The following is a 16,810-nucleotide window of genomic DNA, read 5'->3' on the forward strand; positions in this document are numbered from 1 at the left end:
GTATGTATGTATGTATGTATGTATGTATGTATGTATGTATCTCAATGTTCTAGAACCAATAAACATATACTTTGCTGTTTTGATTAATAGTAAAAAAAATACCGAAAGACAAGTCAAATGTGGTGTATGTGGTGGTTTCGTTTTCATTTTCATTTTTTTTCTCATTGAGAGAATAAGATACTAAAATCTGTGACTGTGATTTGACATGCTTGCCATTTAATAGTGCCGTTTCGCACTATTAAATAAAGTTACAGCCCATGGCTGTTTTTTTTTTAATTGGCCCTCGGCACATTCTAAAAACAGTCAAACAGGAAAACTTAAAAAACAGCAGCAAAAATGGAAAAAAGAGCAGTAAATATATGAGACTAAAGACAAAATATTAGGAGAATAAAGTCATAACTTTAAGAGACAAATTAGCTCAAACTTAAAATATGTAATAAAAATAAAGTCATAATTATGAGAAACAAAGTTGCAATTTTAGGAAAACTACAGTGAGTAAAAGTTAGACTGTTATGATGATAAAGTCAAAATATTGTGAGAATAAAGACATAATATTACCAAATAAAAAGGTATGGGAAGAATGTTGAAATCTTAGTAAAAAAAATAATAATTTAAGAAAAAAAACAAGGGGGAAAAAGTGATATTGAAGTGAAGGAAAAAAATCTTGCCATATCTTCCAGTATGCGGCCCTAGATGGAAAAATTTTCGACACCCCTGAGGTATTGGTTATAGTTTTAAATAGGGTTGTCACGAGACGGGTACACGAACACACGGGATTGGGTGTGCGAGAACGAGACGAGATTTTAACATTAGTTTTAAGAAATGTGCAATGGAAAAATATATGTAAAAAATAATGACAATATATTGCGATCTACTCATTTAACTTCTACTACATTACACTCTTTTGCACTCCGCGCTACCATCCACCCGGAGAAAGAGAACGTACGACTGACAAAAGGGCTCCCTCCGTTCATGCCGTTGTTCTGTGCAACAAATGTGCCAAGGTGCTGAAAGCAATGCACAGGGTGAACCTCTTCCTGCCTGTTTGGAGGCAGGAGACGAGGAAAACAGACATGCATGCACATGGCAATATATTCATTACCCACTTCACTTTCATTTACTGTGCGATTCATTCATTTCTGATCGGCCCAGGCCCAGTGAGTGCGAGAAATCTTGTCAGGTTTTAAACCTGTGAGATCTTTTGACACCCCTACTTTGAAATATACATTTGTCCCGTGCTGTCCAAAAAAAGGACCTATAATTTGCTCGAATGTGTGAATGCACACCAATTGAACCCTGGCTAAATAGGATTCACAACAAAACACGCATCTGTTTTTTGGAGAGGTGTAAACAAACACAGCCCGCCGTCGGTCAGGCCTTACTGTACGTGCTCCTTACGTTGTGCTGCACAGATCACGTGATGATTACTATTCATTAGCATGCCAACACTTTGTAACCTGAAGGACGATGAATAGACATGTTGTTGCTATGATTGTTTAACTCTGGCTAAGATGTGGAATGGTGAAAACGTGCACAAACATTCATTGTAGCTCGTCTGGGGTTGGATGGGGGGGACTTCTTGTCATGTCATCGTTGGAACTCATACATGTACTTGATGTTCAAACAGTTAGTGGAAACACACAGGCCCATCTTTTGTGTTGCAGAAATGTCCCAAGTTGTTATTGCATTTCATGCTTTTTCTTTTTGGACTCAACAGCTGTATAAAACAGGGTTTCCGCGACATGTATTTGACAGTGGCGTCCTGCCCCTACAAAATAAAAGCCGCCACACCTTAAAAATGAACTTGAAAACAATGTTCAGTAATCTATTGTATGAATGTGTATACTGCATATGCTATATAGATTACTATTTACACACATATTGACCACTATTAGTTTGAAAACAACTGAGAACATCATAAAAATGTTGAACTTGCTTATGTTGCGGCACTAGCGTCTTGTGTGGATGCGAGTCTTGTGAGTTGTTCAACAAACACGTGGTGTGTCTGGCTTTAGACAGTGATGCTATCACAGGGGTCTCCAACAGGTGCTGTAGCTCACCAGCTGATGTTGAATAATGGTTCACCTCTTAGTAGGTTTATAAGTGTTCTATTCAAACATGACGCCTGTATTTAATGAAAAATGGGCACACTGAGCGGAGATGTACTTTGACAGTCACATTAAATAGCTCGCCTCTCCTTTCTTTTGGTCATAGTAGCTTTAATAATGCTGCAAGTTGGATACACACATGATAGCGCGCTATCATAACCCTGGACTCTCAATCTATGCTCTTTTATACACCACACCTTTCTATAACAAAAATATTTACATGATTTTATTTTGTTAATTGTGTCATTTTGAAGTAAAAAATCTATTATTGAACAACTCATTTCTCATGTATTAGTTTTACTCTGAAACAGGCATCAAATGAAATGTAGGTTTGTGTCAAAGTGTTTACTTTTGTACTTTTGTCCTAATAGTCACATAGTACCATTGGACTCAATAGGTCGGGTCACAAAAAGAGGCTCAACATTTGAAACTCTGCTCTCAGCAACTTAACAGTTTTGCAATGTTCTTGGTTCATGTTCTGCTGGTTGTTGAAAAATGTGAAATAAATTAAGTTAATGATTAATTAAGTCATAAAAAATGATTTGTCAAAATAAAAAAAATTGCAGACGCAGCAATGGCACAACACAGCGGTAGCAGTCCCATGCAGCCCACCACCGCAGCTTCAGAAAATCCTGAGGGAAGCCATGTGAAATACGGTGGGGTTGCAACCGCGTCACCCCAAAGCGGTCGCTGTGTGTCACTCCCAGTGTTCAGTCGGGCAGCAGTTACGCAATATGGCCACTGGAGGATAGCTAAGACAAAGAAGCCATGCTAACCAGCACTAAGCGAGCGTGAATGTAAATAAGTGAAAACAAAAGAAAAAGTGCTCAGTACATTTTAACATGGTGGTATGCAAACTTTTTTTAGAAAAAGTGTGTCATTAGTACAGTCGTTCCTCATTTGTAGCGGCCAACTTGTTCCAGACCCAACCACGATAAACGCATTTCCGAGATCTTGGATTCAATGTTAATAAATGGAATTTAAAAAAACCTGTTTGACTTTTAAATAGGGCTGCACGATGGTCTAGTGCAGGGGTCGGGAACCTTTTTTGCTAAGAGAGCCAAGAAAGCCACATATTTGTAAATGTATTTCCGTGAGAGCCATATACAACTAACAACAACTGACAACACAACAAAATGTGTGCATTATTAAGCATGACCAACAATTTTAGAGTATAATAAGTCTCTGAATTTATTATTTTTAATAACGCTGTTATATTGAAGCTAACCAATAATAAATACTGTAAGATACTTCTTACCATTAATGTGACTTCTGTGCTTGCGGTAGAAAATGGATGGATGGATTAAAGTGCGTAAAGAAGTTTTATATTTTGAATGTTATTTTTAACACTGTGATTTCCGTCAAATAAAATTACAGCGAAAAAATGTGATTGTGTTAAAGCCAGAGAGCCAGATGCAATCACCAGAAGAGCCACATCTGGCTCCCGAGCCATAGGTTCCCTACCCCTGGTCTAGTGGTTAGCATGTTGGCCAACACAGGAACAGCCTGGAGATCGGGAAGACCTGGGTTGGATTCTCCCAACTGGGCATTTTTGTGTGGAGTTTGCATGTTCTCCCCGTGTGTGGGGGGGGTTTTCTCCGGGTACTCCGGTTTCCTCCCACATTCCCAAAAACATACATGAGGCTAATTGGCGACTCTAAATTGTCCATAGGTACAAGTATGAATGTGAGTGTGCCCCCTAATGAGGATGAAGCGGTATAGAAAATGGATGGACTTTTAAATATTCCTTGTAAAATGATTAGAGCCCTGCAGACATGAAATAACACCCCTATAGTCACCTTTACACCCATATTACCCAATATAGTAGACATAATAAGAGAAAAAAAAACGTCTTGTTTTTTTTTCGTTCTCCTTTTTTCGTTTTTTGTTTACGTCTAAATACGCTTTCTAACATTAGAGCTCTCTAGACATGAAATGACAAACCTATAGTCAACTTGACACGCCTATTACAATATAGTACATAGAAAACCTGTTTACAACCTTCTAAATATGTTTTTTTCCATTATTAGAGCTCTGTAGACATGAAATAACAGCTGTATATTCACCTCTACATTACCCAATATAGGAGTCATAATAAAAGAAAATAAGACATACAACAATTGTTTATGACCTTCTAATATGGTTTTTTATGAGAGCCCTGTAGACATGAAATAACACCCCTATAGTCGCTTTTATTCATCTAAATCATTTCTTCTAAACCTAAGAAGTCAAAATGTGCCACTTTCTCACGGATTCATGTGGAACATGCTATGGCTGACTTTGTGGCTTCATGCAGCGTTAAGTTAATGTAATGTAAGCTAATGTCTCATCAATGTTTGTCATTACTGCCGCCTAGTGACCAGAATACTAGTGTACATATCAATTCTATGTCAGTATGTTTTGGTTGTAGTCTACCACCAATCAGCCAACATTTATTAGTTCATTAATTTCTGAAAAACTGTGATATCGCAAAGGGCGACTCTGTAAACTTTTCTCTTAATTGCACTTTATTTTATTTTCCAAACATTTTAACATTTAAATTGTTTTTTCTTGTAATTTTATGATAGGGGTAGGGCTCTATGATTTCCGTGTTAACGGGATCGTAGACGGAATCATGAACTCGGTCAATAAAAACGTAATTTACTGATAAACGCGGAATCTCGTGGAAAGTGACATAATGCGAATGAAATGATGTCAACGTGAGGAGAAGGAACTTTCGTGTGGGGAAGTATTTCCCCGGCGGTCCACTCAGTCACGGTGGAATCTCATCGCAAACACTAACCCGTCCCCCCCTAACTAAACATGACAAAATCGTGGTGAAAAAACTTGGAAACGTCTGTCTTACGGCCTGTGAATGGAAGCTAGCTGGGTTAGCTAAGTTTAGCAGAGCATGCCAGTGCGGCTGTGTGCGTGTGCGCACGACTCCCAGACTCACTATATTTTCTCCGTTTTGTGTTTTACCGCTTTATTGTAAGCCAACGTTTTACAATGCCCGCTGATGTCGCGCAAGTTCTCAGTGGAAAAAATACAAGGGTCACATTTATACTCGCACCCAGCTCGTCTTACCCGTCAATGGAGTCAACACACACAGAACACACTTCCTGTCTTCAAAATTAGAGCACAGGGGTCTACATCAGGGTGTCCAAATGCAGCCCGTGGCTTTTTTTTTTTTTTTTTTTTTATAATAGGGCCGCGGCACATTCTAATCTAATTTATCAAGACAACTAAGCAAATATATAAATATTAGAGAAACGCCATGAGAAAAAGTTGTCATTTTCCGTGAATAAAGTCATGGTATGAGGAAAAATAACCTCCTTTAGTTGCATTAAGTTGGCATATTAACGAAAAAAAAAAAAAAGAAAATTCTGACATGCAAACAAAACAAAATATATTTGTAATTTCTGGAAAATTACTTTGGGGAAAAAATTGATAATATCCGGCATAAGGTGAAAATATCATGGTAATAAAGTGAGAATTCAAAACAGTAAGAGGAAAAAAGTTGCAATTTTACGAGCGTAAACTTAACGTTATGATAAAAAAATGTCATTTTAAGAGCATAGACTTGCAATGTTAAGGAATCATTTTTTTTTTATATTTCAGTTGTGAAGCAAACAAAACAAAATTGTCATTTTTAGGAAATTAGGTTGGGATAAAAGACGTGAAAATATGGGAATAAATTCACAATTATGAGAACAACATTTACAAGCAGAAAGTTGGTAGTTGGAAGAAATGGAGAAGAAATGCAGAAAGGACATTTTATGGGAATAAAGTAAAACAAAAATAAGTGTTAAAGGTAAAAAATGCAATTGCAAAAAATTAAAACGGAATTTGGGGAAAAATACAACTGATTTGCCCTATAATATTACTTTATTCCCATATTTCGACTTTATTCTCATAATGTTACTTTTTTTGCAATCTCATTTTCCGAAAAGTGCTGCTCATCATATGAAAACAGGGGTGTGTACGAAATCCAAGGTTTGACTATTATTAGTAGTAGCAGTCGCGGGAATAGAGTTGTTGTTTTTTTTTTTGTTTGTTTGTTTTTTTTGCTAAAACGCTGACATTTGTATTTCTTGTTAGAGTTACACAGGCTGCAGTTGTTACAAGCTAAGGACCAGACCAGATTGGGGAAGCCATTACCTGGATGACAACTGGTGGGGCTGCAACAAAGGAGACAGAGCGACCACGTCGGATTGAGGCTGACCATACTGGGACAGATATTGCAAAGTCCATTTAGGAAGGCCTGTTGCTGTCTCTTATCCAGGTAAGTCAAGTGGCTACGTAACCTCAAGAGGGACAAATGACATGAAACGAAATACTGCATTATGGTATTTTTTTATTATCATATGTTATAACATGAGTGGTTGACTCAGTCTCCAAAGATGTTGACAATGATCACAAACCTGCATTGCTTTCAATCAAAGTCTGTTTGTTCAGTCATACTTTTTTGTTCTCGTCGACCCAGTCTCGCGCCTCGTCTCGTGTGAGTTTGGTGTCTCGTGACACCCCTGTTAATTAGTATCAAGAATAAAGTCAAAATATTCACGAAAAAAGTCCTCATTTCACGAGAATATCTCTGTAACATGTGGGAAAACAACCTCCTTTTAGTTGTGTAAAACATTTTTTGTGACATACACACTCAATTTTAACTAACATCAATTTTATCAGCGTAAATTGGTGGTAATATGAGGAAAAATAATGTCATACTGGCAAAGAGTTGAAATGTTCAAGAAATTTAAGTCGTAATATTATGAGAAACATTCTTCTTCTGAAATAATAGTCAAGATTACAGTGAAGATCGTAAATAAAGTCTTTCAACACAAAGACCTTTTTCTTAACCCCGGCGTTTTTTAAGAGGGTTTTTTTTTGTGGCAAAAAGAGTTAATGACGCAACTCTCCACTAATGCATTTTACTTCAGAGCAATTTTAAGCCATAAAAAAGGCCACAAGGTGGCAGAAGTGCATTTGACAAGAGCTCGGCAGGGATCATAGATAGAAACATCACACATGACAGGAAGTTTTTTCATGTATGATTTCTTTTCTACATATAATTTCTTTTTAGTCACTGTGTACTACTAAAACTGAGCACATTTGTAATGATCAGCAATTACAATAAACATGAAACAGATGAATTGACTTCCATTAACTTTTAACAATTGGAAGGTTACATCTACCAAAATACTTCCCATTGCACAGAACCAACAGGAAAAGGCAAGTGCACCAGTAGCAGCATGTATACTGTAGTAACAAACATAAAATAATATTTAAATAAGAACAATATTTACATTATTTTATTTAGTTAATTGTGTTATTTTGAACTAAAGAATCTATTATTGAACAATTCATTTCTCATGTCATAGTTTTACTCAAACAGTCATCAAATTAAATTTACATATGTGTCAAATTGTACAAAATGTTGTACTTTTGTACTAATAGTCACATGGTAGTATTGGACTACATAGGCCAGGTGACAAAAGGAGGATTGACGTTTTAGACTCTCACATTAAGTGCTCTCAGCAACTGTGCCATTAAATTAACAGTTTTGCAATGTTCTCTGTTCATGTTCTGCTGGTTGTTGAAAAACGTTAAATAAGTAAGTTGATAAATAAATAATGAAGTCAATGAAAAATGATCACAAGTATCAGCAGTCCCATGCAGCCCAACACCGCAGCTTCAGAAAATCCTGGTGGAAACTTTGTAATAATAATAATAATAATAAGAAGAAGAAGCTTTTGTTACAAACGTGAATGTATGAAATTGAATATGGTTATGAAAATAGCTATAAAAATAATGCAACCAAAGCATTGCTTTAAATTACACAGTAGGGCAGGGGATTTACCGTTACCAAAATTTAACACGATAACTGATGTCATTTTGCCCATGTCGATAAATTCTGTGTTTTAACCAAAAATAAAATACAAGGCTTCTTTGTCTGTTTTGACTGCGTGTGCTGGTGTGCTATGTTCATTCCCCTTTAAGACGAGGTACAGTGCCATTATTTCACACGCATATGCGCTTAGAAATGTCAGATAATGAGGTTTGGGCATTTGGAAGCGGCTCTGCACGCTGTGTTTTACAGAGTTTTTTTGTTGTTTTTTTAACACCGAGTTCTACTGACGTCAGTGCAGCTCGGACTTCCTTATATGGCCATGTCCAGCACTCTGCTCTGCTTCGCTCTGTTCATGGTGTTAGCACATTGAGCGATGGCTCCCAGGAAGTGTTTGTTAGAGTGTGCCTAAAAGGAGTTGCCAGCAAGAGAAAAATATGCTCATCTGTCAATGGCACTTCACACGGGACTTTTTTTGTGAACACGAAGCTGGACTGTCCGCCAAATTGTTGCTGAAGCCCGATGCCTTTCCAACGTTACTCGGTCGTGTTAACACTTCATCAGTGTCCTAACTGTGTTGATTTTGTGTAAGTCATCGGACAAAAGTGGTTAGGCAGCTGTCCGGAATTCCTCTGGAGTGCTTGGGAGTGTGACCGATCACAGCGGAGTGGGTTCGGCGGGAGGCCTGCCTGGAGGAGGGCTGGGGGTGGAGTAGATTACACAGACCGTTTGGGCGGGAGGCAGGAAACCCTGCAGGAAGAGGTGCAGAGTCTGGATGATCTTGGAAGCTTTCTTTGCGGGTTATGTGTGTAGCTGCTCTATAGGAGTACAATACATCCATCCATCCATCCATCCATTTTCTATACAGCTTCATCCTCATTAGGGTCGCGGGGGCATGCTGGAGCCTATCCCTGCTGACTTCGGGCGAGGGATAGGCGGGGTACACCCTGGACTGGTCGCCAGCCAATGGCAGGGCACACATAGACAAACAACCATTCACACTCACATTCATACCTATGGACAATTTAGAGTCGCCAATTAACCTCACCTGCATGTTTTTGGAATGTGGGAGGAAGCCGGAGTACCCGGAGAAAACCCCCACACACACACGGGGAGAACATGCAAACTCCACACAGAAATGCCCAAGGGAGAATCCAACCCAGGTCTTCCCGATCTCCAGACTGTTCCTGTGTTGGCCAACATGCTAACCACTAGACCACCGTGTGGCCCGAGTACAATACAAAGGCCCGAAAATGAGTGTAGTAGGTCCCCTTTTAACGGCGTTAGATCGATATTTTCCGTCCAGAATGAAAAACTTGCTAAACACAGATCAATGTTGTTGAATCGTAGCAAATCGATGCATTGATAGTGAATAGTGAATGAGTCGTTACACCCCTACTATAATTATTTTCTATGAAATGTCTTTTGTGGTAACACATTTGGGTGTCTGGAACAGATGAATTGGATTTACATTATTTTCCATGGGAAAAACTGCTTTGTTAGTCAGTTTCGGTGCAGATTCATGGTGTTAACCAAGGCACGACTGCTTTTTTTTTTTCTTTTTTTTTAACTTCCAGTCTGATCCTGATACCTGTGTTTGCCTATCTGCCAATACTATTCCGATACCATTTTTTCTTTGTTGACAGTGGAGGGCTTGAGAGTGAATGGAAGGAGATGATTTCAACACAGAGGCTGTGATGAACATCTGTGGTGAGTCATCATGTTCCTGTTATTCCTATCTGTCACGTCAGCAAACGTAATTATCTCCAGCTAAAAGTCTGTACATGAGTTTTTGGATTACATCTTGTGTTTCCTTGGGAGTAAGAAAGCAGTGTTGGTCTTTCCTGTACTTTCATTTATTTGTGATTTGGCCCTACCTTTTTTTTTTTTTTTTTTAAATGAACTCTGAATATAAGATCTATACATATATAAACCCTGTACAATAGATGACATTGTAACTCTACTTCTTAACACAGCTGACTTGGTCGCACATTATAACGCATCTTGGAGTCTAGGAAACATTGTACTTGCATATAATCTGGGAGGAGATCCCCCAGGACACCATCCGTAGTCTCATTAGGAGCATGCCCCCACGTTGTCAGGCATGCGTACAAGCACGTGGGGGCCACACAAACTACTGAGAATCATTTTGAGTTGCTACAATGACATTTTAGCAAAATGGACCAGTGTGCTGCATCATTCTTTCACTTTCATTTTTGGGATGTCTTTGATTTCCCCCCTCTATAGGGTGATCATTTTCATTTCTATCAAATGATGTGGCATCATTTTGTTACTAATACATCACCCACTTATTATCAGGAAAGATACTCAACATCATTTTTCCCCCAGTTTAGATCTGATGTGTTTTCCAAGTGTTCCTCTAATTTTTTTGAGCATATATATATATGTGTGTGTATATGTATGTATGTACAGTGTATATATATATATATATATATATATATATATATATATATATATATATATATATACTTGTATATGTATGTATATGTGTGTATATATATATACTTGTATATGTATGTATATGTGTGTATATATATATATACTTGTATATGTATGTATATATATATAAAAGCTAATACTCAACTATGAATCCCCGGCGTCACGTCCTGTCTGCCCGGCACACAGCTCCCATAGCACCAGAACACATTTACAGTACAGCAACCCACATGAGGTTGAGTCTCATTTATGACTTATTTTCTGTTATTCTGCCTACTATATTGAATAATAGAAGTGGAAAGGTAACTATAGGGGTGTTATTTCATGTCTAGAGGGCTCCAATAATGTTAAAAAGCATATTTCAAAATGTGTAAACAAGTTTTCTGTTTGGTCTCATTTTCTCTTGTCTAGTATAGTCTCATTTATGACTTTTCTTTTATTCTGTCTACTATATTGGGCAATATGAGTGTAAAGGTAACTATGGGGTGTTATTTCATGTCTAGAGGACTCTAATAATGTTCGAAAGCATATTTAGAAGGTTGTAAACAAGTATTCTATGCTCAAACTACCAAAATATACCATGCACCCATAAGGAAGCCTACTTTGAGGAAATTCAACTCATGAACTGCAATAAGCGAGGTATTATAATGGGTGGCTGCTCATTGATAGTTTTCTAATAGCTCTGGCCTCTGCAGATGACCTGATGGCAGACCAAAGGATGGACATCTCCTCTACAATGACTGACTTCATTCCCAGCTCCACAGACCTCATCTCCAGTTCTATCACCACTCCTGGCATGGACTACACTCGCAAGAGAAAGGGCAGCACCACAGAATATCAGTAAGACAGACACCCTGGCAAAGGAAGAAGGCCTCAAGTTAAAGAATATTTGTCTCTGTGTATCAATCACCATAGACTGTACACCTTTCTCTGAGGTCCAGTTTGTACAAAGTAAATAATAGATGCACACATTTCTTGATGTGCTCTCCAGTAGCTTTGTAAATGTTCGTCTTTCTGAAGCATAACAAAGTAAATGTTCGAACGATTCAGTATGTCCAACCATAAAAACTGACCGAAGATTGTGTGTTTCTTTGCAGAATCGATGGCTTCTCCTTTGAGTAAGTGTAAACCCCATCGCACTTGCTATGAGCCTGACAGACTTCCAGTACTGAATGAACCATTATTAGGGCCTTATGATATCTTTGCTAACAGAATCCACTGTTAAACATGGAACGTTTGTGCGGGGGAAGCAGTTCACCGGCAGGCTGCTTAACAGTGGCAGTATCTCATCACAAACACTCGCCCGCCCCCTCCTGATCAAAACCGACGACTTGAAACGCCACCAAAAGTTGTCTGAAAAATTTGATAGCTCACCTCTTGTGAATGGAAGCCAGCAGGTTTAGCTTAGTTAGGTTAGCTCAGGACGAGAGGCACATTTATTCTTGCTCCAAGCTCGTCTCAGCTCGGGTCGGCAGCAGGTTGTCCAGAAACCGGAAGGTTGGTGGTTCGATCCTCGCTCCTTCCACCCAGTCACTGTTGCTGTGTCCTTGGGCAAGACATTTCACCCACCTTGCCTCCAGTGCTGCCCATACTGGTGTATGAATGTGAATGAATATTTAGTGGTGGTCAGAGAGGCCGTAAACATGAATGGGCAGCCACGTTTCCGTCCAATGGGTCTACTTCACTTTAAAGCTCTTTGCGTACCTTGTTAAAAAGGTGCTATATGAAATCAGCCCATTATTATTATGTCTTAAATGATCCCTGACATGATTCATCAACTTTGCTTAAATATGTCATATCCATCCATCCATCCATCCATACATTTTCTATACCGCTTCTCCTCTTTAGGGTCGCGGGGGCATGCTGGAGCCTATCCCAGCTGACTTCAGGCGACAGGCGGGGTACACCGCCTGTCATATATGTCATATATTGCTTGTAATTATGTTCTACATGGTTAGATTTTTTTTTTTTTTAACGAACGGTAAATTAGCAAAAATGGCATTTATAGTTAATGGCGCCAGCCATGAGCTTAGCTCTCGCTGTTCAGTCTCATTTCCAGAAGTGATGTCATCGGAGTACTTTCACTCAGGCAAACAAACGTGCCGGCGTACGAGACAGAGGATGTTTACAGTGATTGTAGTGAAGACTTGAGCGATGTGTCAATAGTTTTCAAGGAGGAAAAAACATTTGGAGATGAAATATCGAACTTGCAAAACATGGACTTAAGCCTTAAGACATGGAGTTGAAGACTTGTTTGCCTTCAAAACACAGAATGGTAAATGTACAAGTAAATGCTTATCCTTCAATTATTGTTTTAAATTGGCTTCTTAATGAGTGTAAAGGGGTCCTTATAGCCTTTTGTATTGTATATTTCGCCCCACAGTAAAAATATGGCTGTGAAAAAAAGTTTATATCGCATGTTTGCAGCCTTGTTGCTATCGTGGAATAGTGTTTAGAAGACATGATGTAACATCTTTGGTTGTTCTTCATTGTCGTGTTTTTTTTCCCCCCTGTGTAATGGCGGTATAGCAACCTTTTTCCAAATGTGTGTATAGCATACTTTCAAGCCACATGCTCCTTGTAAAGGTGTTCCTTTTATAGCGGTCATCAGTGGAATGATCCCAGGAAAGGATAGAACAGGAGGTCGGCATTCATCTCTTTGCACTTGCTTCGTCCATTGTTGTCTTAAACCTTCTCTTTTGGAAAAGAAAACAAACTTACAGCATCACTCGGAGACTGAACATCCAACAGCAACATAACATTTTGGCATGACTGCGATTTTGATGACAAATACACTGAACCAAGTCCACAATCTACCTGGAGAAATGTTGGTTTACTCTGCTTTAGCTGAGAGGTGTCACCCTGATGACGTCCCTTCCAAAAATGGCTGAACAGCGAGAGCTAGCTCGTCATGGCTGGCGCCATCAACCATAAATGTCATTTTTGCAAATTTACTGTTTTGCTTTAAAAAATGGAACAAGGTAGATCATAATTACAATGTATGACATATTGAAGCAAAGTTGTTCAATCATGTCAGGAATCCCTTTTACCGTCAGCAGAGACGAAACACCCTTTTGATGGAATTGCTTTGGGGGGCTCCGTCTTCCTTAACCAAAAGTTTCTTGAGGATTTGCACACATTGCAAATGTGTGCAGAGGTTGAAATTCTATTAGAAAAGTTTGCCACGCTATGTCCCTTTTCTGGACTACTGGGCAAAGTTGGCCAATGGTGAATTGAATCAATCAATGTAAGGATTTTTGCATTGAATTAACAGATATTTTATTCACTCTCACAAAATTGCACATTCTATGCTGGTAAAATAAGTGAAAAGGTAAAAAATTAAAACGGGATTTCATAGGGCCCTACATCATTATGCCATGATTTGCTACAGTTTCATTCCTGAAACAATCCTTATCTCTTCCTCTTCAGCGATATGGACCCAGACAAAGATAAACTGGGAAGGTAAGGCATTTATCAACCCATTTGTACGACACATAGACACTATACCATAGGTATGTGGCATTATTTCACATTTATCAACAAATGTTTTTTTTAAAAAAAACGTGAATAATAGGTTAAGTTTGATTTTGGTGTCCATTAATCTTTGAGGATCATCTCAGTCTGTACAGGTGTGATGTATTTCCATACGTTGCAAACACGGGAGGGGTAATGCGTTACGGTCATGATGAATACAGTAGATTACGTTCCGGGACCACCAGCAGACGGCAAAATTTGCTGACAGACAAGATTTGATGATGGATAGCTCTAAGCCTCACGATAATCCATAAAATTGATTAATCGAACAATTTAAAAAAAAAAAAAAGGTTTGTAATTTTGACGGCCTCGATACATTGACGTGCATATATGCCAATTCCTTTTCCTCGTCTAGTTGTAGCACACAGGCTGGATGACAAGAGTTTTCACTCCGCATGTGTCTGCGCGTTGGTTCTGTAGTGGGATGAACAGAGCGAGTGAACCCTCCTGTCAGCCATTCAGCCTCTTTGTCCCAGTATGTGGAGGCGGGGCTACTAGTGAATGGATACACAGAGTGCTAGCAGTTAGCAAGGAGATGTTAATGTGAATGAAGGCACAAAAGCGATAGTCTCTAAGCCGAATGCCACATCTCCAGTGTAGATGTGCAGCAGAGCCTTCGTCCCGACAGTTGACGCCTACTGAGGCATTTGATCGGCAAAGTAAATATCAAACAAAAAAGCTTAAAAAGATGCACGTTCAGTGTCGCTCACTACGTTGCAAAAGAAATGCCACATTTTAAATGCGGTTGAAAAGCCAACATTTTGCAACATAGCATTTTACTCCGCCACCACAGATAGGTGGTTCAGCTCAAATATGACATCTTAAATTAGTTTAACAATACACTGCATAACGTGTGGATGGGTGTGTAGGTTTTATTGGAGTGTTTTTTTTTTTTCTTAACAGAGACAGGGTCACTACCATCTAGTGGTTCAAATGTGCATTAAATCCGCATTGCTGGTTCTCTTTCGATGGGGCCATTTTGGCCCTCATTCAGAAATGTTTTCCTGCGGTTGACATTTGGACAAAGTAAGCTGTATGCTCGAAGAAGGCACTTAGGATCAGTTGGAAGTCCTCCTTAGAGAGAGCCATGATGGTGTTGTCATCTGCGTATTAGCATTTGCACAGGGACGTGTTTTTGTTCACGTCCTGAGGTGGGCAAAGTCGGTTCACACTTTACAATAAGGTACACAAAAATACACTAGTTACCGAGGGAAAGGCTTCTTGAGACGTCATCTGTACTTCTGTGAAGAATGTGTCGGACGTTTCGCTCCTCATTCGAAGAGCTTCGTCAGCGAACTAATAAGTGCTGGTAGCCTAGGCCTTAAATACAGTAAGAGTGGGCGGAATTGGTGTGCCAACACCCTCCTCCTATTGGTTCCTTACACTAAGCCTGGGCGGAGTAGTGGTCTAATCCTCTCCTGCCATTAGCACCTCCGATCAAAGGGAAGTGTAGCTCCCTGTAGTTGGGTATGAACAACTCTGATACTGGCTCGTTAGCATCTATTGTTCTGGCTCGGCCCTGGCTCTACCTCATTTGCAAGACTAAGAGCTGTGGGTTTTGGTCTCAGTAACCTGCTGAACACAGGGTCCAAATTAAACCTCAAGCCACCATTCCGATTCAATGATGGGTTCTGTTGTTTGACAAAAATAATTATTAGTGCCTACACAGACACTAGTTACTGAGGAACTAATGACTAAGGCACATACATTTAGACTAACGTATATTCATGTGCACTGTATTAAAAGGCGCAGTCTCAGTTACGGGTGCCATTTCTGTATTTAACACATACACAAGGCATACCGTATTATTGGGTGCAGGCATGGTCAAACATACGGTAGCATGCATGCACGCTAAAACATACTGTTGCGCTCAGTCGTCAGTGAGGAAGCGATAGTGCTTTATTTCATTGTATAGATTAAGAACAGGACTCTCATTCAGCTTCTCAAACCCACTAAAAATCAGGATGGTCATCACTCAACACAACAATCTCAGTCACGGTGCACAACTACAAACATCACACAGCAACACAGCAGATAGACAGAAACAGACAAGACACTACCGCTATTTGTGCAGAACAATAACTAACAACTATGTAGCTCAAACATGTAACTTTAAGAGCATTTGCACCAAAACACTACCGCAAAGCACGCTGGGGAACATGCTTGCATACATGCTATTGTATGTTTTTAAAAAGCCAGCGGGAGCAGAAGTGAGTTGGGTTACTTTATTGAAGTATTTAACAATGTACTCACGTTATTTTTTATCAATCCTCATCTTCTGTATCCCAAATGAACAGCGGGGGAAGTTCTCCATCAAACACGCCAGGTTCCCTCTCGTCATTGTCAGAGTCAGTTTTGTTGCCGTGCGGCGCCTCAGAAATTATGCTGGCTGTGGAGGTGCGAGGGCCTTTTGAATGCTGCTGGCAGCTTTAATTCTTCTTCTCCTCCTCCGAGTACAAAGACCCAGTCTGTGCAAGGCTCCTATTGTAATGTTTATTTTGATTATTATATTTTTGAGAAGGCAGCAAATACCAAAGTCAAAGCTTTCTCCTTTTTAAAGCTCATTTTGTCTTAACAATTTGCCATTGCTTTTTTTGCTGTTTCTCCATGATCAGTTCTTCCTGTGTAAATATGTATTTTCCCTTTTCAGCGACCAACCAGGCCGAATAAAGAATGCCAGGTATGTTCTATGCTGCTTATCCTCACTAGGGTCGCGGGACCCGCAAAATCAGATATTTAAAACAGTCGCCAATTTTACTTAAATTCAAAACTAAAAACAAGTAAGACATGGGTTGTATGTTGCACATTTTATTGTAATCTGTGACTCGCGGTGGATGGATGCTGTACATAAAACGATGCGTTATTGTACACCTTGTCCTCACGC

The 16,810-nt window shown here is 39.3% G+C and overlaps 1 protein-coding gene across 2 annotated transcripts in view; it reads left to right on the forward strand.

Moving 5' to 3' along the window:
- The window catches only part of LOC129182001 (basic helix-loop-helix ARNT-like protein 1), a 43,648-nt gene that overhangs the window by 1,741 nt on the left and 25,097 nt on the right, over positions 1–16,810 (forward strand). Inside the window, exons 2-7 of one of the 2 annotated variants that reach the window (XM_054777845.1) lie at positions 6,189–6,372; positions 9,582–9,645; positions 11,088–11,232; positions 11,490–11,510; positions 13,822–13,854; positions 16,577–16,606. In XM_054777845.1, coding sequence (XP_054633820.1) covers positions 9,600–9,645; positions 11,088–11,232; positions 11,490–11,510; positions 13,822–13,854; positions 16,577–16,606 — 275 coding nt within the window. In that variant the 5' untranslated portion in view covers positions 6,189–6,372; positions 9,582–9,599. The remainder of the gene's footprint in view (positions 1–6,188; positions 6,373–9,581; positions 9,646–11,087; positions 11,233–11,489; positions 11,511–13,821; positions 13,855–16,576; positions 16,607–16,810) is intronic. The other variant, XM_054777846.1, reaches the window with a different exon arrangement.

The sequence above is a fragment of the Dunckerocampus dactyliophorus genome, chromosome 5 (assembly GCF_027744805.1).
Source record: "Dunckerocampus dactyliophorus isolate RoL2022-P2 chromosome 5, RoL_Ddac_1.1, whole genome shotgun sequence".
NCBI lineage: Eukaryota > Metazoa > Chordata > Actinopteri > Syngnathiformes > Syngnathidae > Dunckerocampus > Dunckerocampus dactyliophorus.